The 9,308-nt window shown below is 33.6% G+C and overlaps 2 protein-coding genes across 3 annotated transcripts; both read right to left on the bottom strand.

The window, feature by feature from the left end:
- Window positions 1–851: 851 nt before the first annotated feature.
- Window positions 852–4,805, bottom strand: LOC106710527 (general transcription factor IIH subunit 2). The gene is made up of 8 exons (XM_045680650.1): window positions 4,616–4,805; window positions 4,340–4,541; window positions 4,120–4,259; window positions 3,147–3,309; window positions 2,475–2,749; window positions 1,990–2,121; window positions 1,378–1,486; window positions 852–1,037 (listed from the first exon to the last, which is right to left on the bottom strand). Exons 1-8 carry the CDS (start codon window positions 4,675–4,677, stop codon window positions 906–908), a joined length of 1,215 nt encoding a protein of 404 aa, XP_045536606.1. The 5' UTR covers window positions 4,678–4,805; the 3' UTR covers window positions 852–905.
- A 1,789-nt stretch (window positions 4,806–6,594) lies between these two features.
- Window positions 6,595–8,377, bottom strand: LOC106710574 (SUMO-conjugating enzyme UBC9-A). 2 transcript variants are annotated; one of them, XM_014502662.2, is made up of 5 exons: window positions 8,287–8,377; window positions 8,124–8,192; window positions 7,969–8,052; window positions 7,367–7,629; window positions 6,595–6,702 (listed from the first exon to the last, which is right to left on the bottom strand). In XM_014502662.2, exons 2-5 carry the CDS (start codon window positions 8,187–8,189, stop codon window positions 6,636–6,638), a joined length of 480 nt encoding a protein of 159 aa, XP_014358148.1. In that variant the 5' UTR covers window positions 8,190–8,192; window positions 8,287–8,377; the 3' UTR covers window positions 6,595–6,635. The 2 variants fall into 2 exon arrangements, with proteins under 2 accessions (XP_014358148.1, XP_014358146.1); XM_014502660.2 differs by having other exon boundaries at window positions 8,257–8,363.
- Window positions 8,378–9,308: the final 931 nt, after the last annotated feature.

Below are 9,308 nucleotides of genomic sequence, written 5' to 3'. Positions count from 1 at the left end.
CATAACGTGTATATAATAGATATTCACGATTTTTTGTCAAAATGTTACAATAATATTGTTATTTTATTATCATGTTGTAACAAATATATTGTTATTGTAGTGATCTACAATTTTAGGCGAATTGCAATTGTTGCAATGAGATTTTTATCTGTGATTTTTACGATGACCATAGACATAGACAAATCAGTGTAGGTGCTTTTCGAACCGTGCATTTTGTGTAATAAGCTAATATTTTTATAGGCACGCATTGACCTTACAAATTGTGATATAAATAAATAACTAAAATAAATATATTATTTTTATTTCTCTCAGTCCAATACATTCAATAACCAAATAAAAAAAAATTCATCGTCGCACAGATGGCATAATCTACCGCATCTCTGAAGAAACTCTAGAATTTTCTAGACTTTTACACAGGTTGTCAACCTTTGTATAATATTTTTTTTATATCAAACGGTGGCAAACGAGCAAACGGTCACCTGGATTCGCCGAAATAGCGAGGCGACGGTTGCCCATAGACATCCGCAAATGCAGATGCGTTGCCTACCTTTAATCAAGGGTGAAGGGGACGCACAAAAAGAGAATAGTTCCCCTTCCTATGCGTCCCCTCTGTCATCAAATCCACTTCCTCTTCCCATTCTTTCCTTATAAGAAAAGGGTGGGACTAAGAATATGCCTCCGGCACCACACTCATCAGACTGTACTTGGAATTACTTCCACTTGAGGTCTGTCTTCTGTGTGGTCGTGTATTACACTGAGCGAGGCTAATTCGTGCAACTGAAGTTGTGGCTGGCGTCTACCACTGCTAAAATATTTATGATAATTACAAATAAGAAACATATTTAGCAGTTTATATTATTTATTTATCTATTAACATAATGAGTTGTCAATGTGGTGAAGTGTGGTCACCGCTGTTCTGGCAAACGCTGGTAGAGATGCGGTCTGGAGGCGCAGCCGGGGCACACGTGTAGTGAGCTCGCCACCACGCCCTCGCACTCCCAGCAGTAGTACTCACTGCAGCGCTTGCAGCGGAATATCTGAACAATGATAACCTTTTAAATGCTAATGATAAATAATTTCGGCAATTTTTTTTAAGTATCCAAGTTGACATCTAACCGATAAGAAAGCTGTGTTCCTTGTTATAACTACTCATGAGGTTTTTTTTTTTGCTTGTCTGTGGGTTTGTATGTATGTGTATACTTTATGACACCCTATGGTTTAAACAACGGAACCGATTTTGTCGTGTGAGGTGTCATTAGATTCCTCTACTTCCCTGGAGTGTCGTAGAAATACAACGGTTTATGTAACAAATTAGGTTTTTTATTTATTTTTTTAGTTTAAATTAATTTTATGGAATAAGGTAAAAAATTATCAAACCTGTTTATCAAGATCGGTGAAACTTCTTATACAAGCAAAACAAGATTGTGCTTGACCTTCGTTAATCAATTCTTCATATGGCTCCACAGGGAATAGATGGTGATAAGATCTGGTGGTAACGAAAACATTTATTTCATAAAATTTACTAATCTATACGCAATATTTACAAAAAAATATGTGCAATAGTTAATCTATAAGTAGTCATGTTCTTTAACTGTGGCAGTTGCAAGGTTAAGTCATATATACCTGGTATCAGACAAAACATTGAAGTGTCAATTCCTTCTTGGCAAATAAGGCTGTATGGCTTATTTCCTTAGCCTGCTCTGTCGAGCGAATAATAAAAATAACTTCGTGTCAAATAAATTTCTTTCTTTTAATGTGTTTCCTCATCCATGAAGATTATTGCCTCAAATTACCTTCTCTAACATACAATATGCATAATTTACACTTCCAACATTCACCTTAATTAGGTCCCTAAACTGTGACACTATTTTGGTCTATCATAATACCAATAGAAAATACATATATAAACTATGCAATTACACTATCAATCTTTACATTGATTTCGTCCTCCAAATGTGACAGTAAACAAAAATGTGTCAAATGTTGTACCTGGCTAAATGCGGTGCAGAGGCGAGTGTGAGTCCGCAGGTGCGGCACTGTGCCGGCAGCGAGCAGTACTTACTGCGGCACTGCGGGCAAAGGTGCCCCTCCCCGCCCACACCTTCCCCCTCTTCCAAATGACTGATGAACAATAAGAAAAATTACGATAACTCTACATCCTATGATTGCAAATACATAAAAAACCCCTATATTCTTAATCATATCTCGTCAACACATATGTACAAACTATTTGGCAATTTGGATCTACATTGATACTACAAGAAATTTGAACTAATCGCTAAGTGATTCCATCTCTGATTATGCTGAAGAATACAATAACATACTTTTAAAAGAAGAATAATTTAGTCCAACAGGTACATAAAATCAGTCAATACAAGTCTGTTATTATCATAATTGACGAAAAAAGTATTATTTGTTGAATATATTTTACCGCAATTTTAACGCAAGGTTATTAGTTAAAGTAAGAAACATACCACATACAAACTGTTATCGGTGGGTCAGCATTACCACTCGGATCAGACTGAGTGTTAGGTGGAGGTGTGTGTGGAAATCCCATTTTGACAAGTCCTGCGTCAAGCGCTCGCGCCCGTGGAGGTGGCGACGTATGCTCTAACAGTAGTGAACGATAGTGTACATCATCTAATACAACACCATACTCCCCTCCAGTGTCTTGACACAACTTTTTGCATATCCTTACTTCAGCTGCCAAACCTATCACTGAACATCTTATTCCATCTGTTTTTAGACCCTGTAAACATTATAATAAGGAAATATGATATAAAATCTAATATATAAAATTCTCGTGTCACAGTTTTCGTTCCCATACTCCTCCGAAACGGCTTGACCGATTCTCATGAAATTTTGTGAGCATATTCAGTAGGTCTGAGAATCGGCCAACATCTATTTTTCATTTTTTTTTTTTAACTGCGCGCGGACGGAGTCGCGGGCGACAGCTAGTTAACCTATAATAATAGATGATAATTCAGGTTTGATAATTAACACATTCCACAACATTAACTCATGGCAAGTTCACTTATATACAAAAAAATATAGTGGCACAAAGTGTGTTAAGAGAACTGCTAGCTAGTTAATTTCCTTTAACTACAAAATTATATATTGTGACAATAAATATAAATAGGATGCACCTGTATAGTAGGTACAATGTCTCCTGGATCACATGTGGTGAGAGATGCAAACAAAACAAGTAATTCCCTAGAGGCATGGCCGGGCAACGGCCTGAGGATTCTGCCAGCTAACTCCAGTGTGTTTTGTAAGGATGGTTCTCCCACCAGTGCCAAATTTGACAAGCTGTAATAAGAAGATTCTTAAACAATATATAATTTTTATAAATAAAAAAAATAAATTACAACTTATGACAATGAAAGTTAATTTGTGAGTGCAAAAAGATTACTTTTAGAATACACTATTACAGTCATTTATTATTAACTAGCGACCCGCCCCGGCTTCGCACGGGTGCAATGCAAAATATACCTACTACATAAATACCTACTACTACAGAATAAATGCACAATTTATTTAAGGTACTTAAATGGATAAGGATTAATGCTGTATTGTTTAAAATCACTTCGTAAAAGAATAAAAATGGTTATGCTGGGTTATCCCTAAGAGATAGACATATACCATCGCGGACTTTTTTGTTGAACTTTTTAAGGTGAACAATACTGTAGTACATTATTTTGGTCTATCTCGTAGGGTTCAGCCAGCGTTTGCAATATAAGCGCAAAAAAACGTGCTTATTTACGACATCACATTAGAAAACTTTAAATTTATCAGTGTTTCTCTACTATATTATGAATTTATTATACATACAAACCTTCCTTAAGAATCACTCTATCTATTAAAAAAAACCGCGTCAAAATCCGTTGCGTAGTTTTAAAGATCTAAGCATACATATGGACATACAGCTAAAGCGACTTTGTTTTATACTATGTATTGATGATGAAAGCATAATTTTATTTTTAAATTGTGAAAAAAAATATACAAAATTTTATGATATTAACAACTGAAATTAAATAATTATAATATTCTGTTATATTTGTACACTAAATAATAATTTTGTTAGACTAAATCATGAAATGAACTTTTGTATTAATTTACCTCTGCACAGCTTTAATATGCTTCCTAATGTTTCCTGATAGTTCTGTTATTCTATCGGCTCTTTTATTCTTCATTGCTATTATTCCTAACTGACTTAATGGATTTTGGTCAAAGAATTCTTCAACAAACTTTTCAAGAAGCTGTAATACAAGAATGCTTCATCGTAGTTTTAAACAGATACTGTTTGGCCTGTGCAAAGTCCAGAAAATAAAATTTATACCTTCAATGTGCACAGAAATCGTATAGGTTTGAGATCAGGGCAATTCATAGCCTCCGAACAATCAATCGCCACAAGTAAATGCCTCATCATACCCAGTCGTACCGGGCCTTTTCTGGGCACTGCAGATTTGCGGGCAGCTTTCTGCGCGAATTCCGCCACAAGACCCTCCACCAAGCCATCTTCGTCTTCCTTAATAGCCTCCCTTTATACACAAGAAACATTATAAGCATTTAACAATAAAGATTTTATTTGTATATCAGCTAAAGTTATACATACCAAGTTTTCTCATAACCTGTTTCCCATCTGTATTCTTTTGGATCTTGCTCATCATCAGCCATGATCTTTACTATTTATATTATTGGTATAGGTTTTCTTTGTATTTCTATCTATAAAGTCACATAGATTTATAAATTATTGCTTATTCAAATAAATTATTTTGCAGTACGTCCCAATCTCAAACCAAACATTGAATTGACATTTGACTTTTTTTTTAATTTATTAAGGCATTTTTGACATTTGACAACAAGCAGTGTTGCCGATGAAAATTTTTGTCCGGTCGTGTACATTTAGTAAATAACGCCGTTTGTGAATGAAAGATCAACGGGCCGTAGCACTACTTCAAAAGAATACATTTTTCAAAATTCGTCAAATCGCGGTATTTGAACTTTTTCACTTCACAGTCCTAACGATTTAAAATTAAATTTCTAAAACAAAATCAATTGATTATTGCAAATATCTAAAAGCCGTAAATTTTACTACGGCCATAGGGTTGCGGCTGTAGGCAGTAGATTTTGTTGGCCTGCAAGCTGTAAAACTTGTGCATAGAATACGGCAGTTGCCGTAGCATTGGCAACATTGTCTGACCCTAAAAACCTAAAAAAAGCAACCAATGCCTTAAAAAAAAGCATCTTGTCAAATATGTAAAACATGATAGATATGACTAAAAGCCTACTATCAAAGAACAAAAAAACATAATGCATAAAACAAAGGAGAAGTAGATTTGACGGCGGAGGGTACGCATAGGAAAGGGAAACATGTATTCTCTTCCTGTGCTTCCCCTCCTCCGTCAATTTAAGGTGGGCAACGCATCTGAATTTGTCTATGGGCAGCGATCGCTTCGATATTTCGGCAAATTCAAGTGGCCGCTTACTCGTTTCCCACCTAATATAAAAAGATTCAAATACCAACGTATTAGTTTTAAAGAGATCTTTTCAAAAAGCTTTTTACTTAAAGTAAAGAATACGCCTTAGAAGGACGCGAATTATAGTTAAGTTCAGAAAAAAAATTTCAGCAGTAACCTGATGGCAGAACCTCCCTCTACCCTTTGTCTGCAGCCCATGCGCAATTGTATAGGTAGGCACTGGTCATAAACATATGATTAACTCTATTCTTGTTTGGATCATTGTATTGTAAAATCAGGATGGAAATAGGGAAAGTTTTACATCTCATACTTAAGGGTCATTCCAAATCAGGACCTAAGTATTGACATAAGAATGGATAATAATTTTGTCTCTTAATAGAGCTTACAAGCAAAAATGTTTTAAAATTGCACAAGTCAAAAGGAATCTTCATTAGTGGCGATTGTTTAATAAAAAAAAAATGTATCATTAAAAATTTATTGATTGATGACATTACTAACATAAAATACAAAAATAGTATTAAGATAATGATGCAGATTCTTAATGTTTATTTCAATGTTAATATATGTTGACATAACTGTTTACAATTTTAAAATAACTAGTGTTGAGTTAAATATAAATTTTGTTTAATCCCCACATACAAGTTTCATAAACTTACAATTTATTTTATCAATGCTTTTTAGATCACAAATGCAAAATGTAGACATTTAACAAGCCTATATCTGGTCAAATCATGTTTTGTGAACATCAAGTAGTACTTACAAATTAAACAAGATCCTTACAATTGGAATTTTTTAATTTTTTTAAGGATAATATGTCAAACTATTTACTGTAGCTTGTTAATATTCTATCAACTTCAATAAATATTTCAACAAATTAACCTATATTATACCTATGGTTACATTTTTGCAAGAAGATTTGAGAAAATTATTTCTATATTCTAAGAAATGATTTCTACACTGAGAGTTTTTGGTTCGGGTTGATGTTCCACATTAACCAATTATTAATTTTAAATTATGAACCTTAAACCTAACTTAAACCATAGGCAGACATCTTTATATTAACCATTATCTTGGTGATGTTTTACAACCTTCTCAAACCTCTTGTGGTGTTTTCTTCTAGTAACCGTAGTGCCTAAGTTTACAAAAATACTTCATTTATTCCGTGGCAGCCATAGCACGCGCCTGCGCTCGCACACGTTTGTCGTATTCTAGCCGATTTTGACTGCAAATACAAGAAAAGGATGTATGAGACACTGATAGTAAAAATTCAGACTTTCCCCAAATTTTAACTAAAGAAAAGTATTATTGATTTGTTTATTTTATATTAACACTTTATTGACCGGTCATGAGTTAACTCGTGTTTTTATAGCCGAATGTTGCTGACCGGCCACAAATAAACTCGTGATGCGCTTTGTTTTTCGCATCACTGTTGTTTTCACTGTTGGCGACCATACAGTGCAATTGTTAGCCAGTATAACACAAACTGATTCTGTCGCTTATAAGACCCGCCAAAGCTTTTGGTGTTAAACATATTTAATTATTAAAAAAACGATGACGGAACATAGTGAAGAAACTTTCAATGAATTATACGCGTATTCTTTATCTGATTGATTTTCAGTATAATTGCTGGTCAACAATGTGTTAAAATGCAGTAATTATCACAGCTTAATTTCAGATGATTGTTAACCTCCATTGATTAGAATTGTATATAAACAAATGGCACCACAGAGCTCTATTAATCTTGCTTAAAATCTGAAGAGTTATTCTTAAACATATCAAGTTTAAGCCTATGTGGCCTATCATTTCTTTAGCATATATAGTTCACTCAATTACCTTGCCTAGTACTTCAAGATCTAAATATTTACATATAGATTCAAAGCACTTACCAATAAATTGTATATGCTTCAGCTTGTGCAGGATCTTTTACATTAGGTTCATTTAACAGATCTTGAATACCAAGCAATATTTGTTTAATTGTAATAGCAGGACGCCAATCTTTTTCTTCATCAAGTAATGAAAGACACACTGTGCCTGAGGGGTACACATTTGGGTGAAACAGAGGAGGTTCAAATTTGCACTTTGGAGGAGTGGAAGGATAATCATCTTTGAAGATCATCCTTAATTTGTATAAACCTCCTTCCCAGGGTGTCTGAAAATAGCATTTTCACTGTAATGTTGCAAAAATCTTGACTTTAGATTTTCAATTTCACTTCTAGATCATTTTAATTTAAGTTAATATTACTTTAATTTATAATTGCAAATTACATTAAATAATGAAATGAAGCAGTGTTTATGAACAATTGACAATTTCTTAAATATTTAATTACAATTCTATGATGAATTAAGTTATTTATTTCCAAGAAAGTGTTATTGGAAGGTATTTTCGAAATGTTAGCATATGCATGCAATCAATTCGAACCAAGCCTTCAAAAGCATACGTAGTATTGTAATTACTGCGGAATGTTTCTAGAACCATTAAGTTACAAACCCCTTTTTTTCCGGGGATCGCACATTCCCAAGTCATGAGATTTAAAGACCCATCGGGATTTTTCATAGGCCTTGCCACAAACCCCTGCAAGCGAATAATAGTATTAAGGTCAGACACTAAATTAAAATAACACACTAAGTTATGACTGCACATACAAAGGGATGGTCCTTGCGCCAAGCTTTTCTTTCCTCAGCTAACCGTGCACTGGCTATGCCCGACATTATCTGAAACAGAGACGAATAGATAAATAAGAAGTAATGTAAAAACTAGGTATAATATTTTTCTAACCGGTACAATATTATGAGAAAAGACACCAACGAGTCAATAAGTATTAAAAATAATTTGCAAAGGACGAATAAAATAAAGCGTCCCACGATGCGTCAAAGCAACAAAGATACAGAATAAAAATGGTACATTTGCTATTAAAAGTATGGTAACATTTTTTACCAGTGAAAAATGTATGAAAAATGAGAAAGCACCTCGTTTATACAGATAACAAAACTAAAAATGAAAGAATGGAATGGACATGATAAGGATGAAATTGCTTAAATTAGAAACAATTAAAACTAAGCTTTCGTTCAAGTAGCGATATTAAAAAACCCACTCTGACAGAAAAAATCTATAATTTTTTTTATTTAATTAATAAAGGTATTTAATTAGGGAATTATCTAACAATACTATCATACTTACCTAATTTTATTTTATATCAATTTAAATTTAAATTAAATTTTTTGATCCCACAGACAAATTATGTTATATAATTTTGTGGGACATAGTTCTATTTTAGGTTTTTATTGTATTCTAAATAAATAAGTAAATAAATAAATAAATAAATAATAAATAATAAAACATAAATGTAACTTTTGGCAGTATATTCGATCGAAGTTCGTCAAAACGGCCATATCTTGTCTTAGCCAAAATGTAAGTCAGCTTCGCGCATTTTATGTTTTTTTTTTCTTATTTAACTTAAAAGTATTAGTCTGACCAGAAATATAAAAATCCTCGTAATATTTTAAGGGGCAGCGGTTATTGACCACCAACAGAGGGCGTTCATTAGCAATGAAATTGCAACATGCATCATAGCATGAAAGGACATCCGCTAGAGGGCGCTATTATCGATCGAAACGAAGTAAAACATAATCCGCCTTATTACAAAAAATCTCAACAACTCTGGTTTAAACCCGAACTACGTAGTCTAGCTTAATCTCTAAAACCATGGTCTAAATGAATCCGTATTACACAAGTCTATGACACGGTAATAATAATACCGTAAGTGAGAGAGATACAGTTATACACAATTCCTGTGACGTGACAAAGACAGGGATAACTATCTTCCGTCC

The sequence above is a fragment of the Papilio machaon genome, chromosome 13 (genome assembly GCF_912999745.1).
Source record: "Papilio machaon chromosome 13, ilPapMach1.1, whole genome shotgun sequence".
Taxonomy (NCBI): Eukaryota; Metazoa; Arthropoda; class Insecta; order Lepidoptera; family Papilionidae; genus Papilio; species Papilio machaon.
This window is presented reverse-complemented; position numbering and strand designations above follow the sequence as displayed.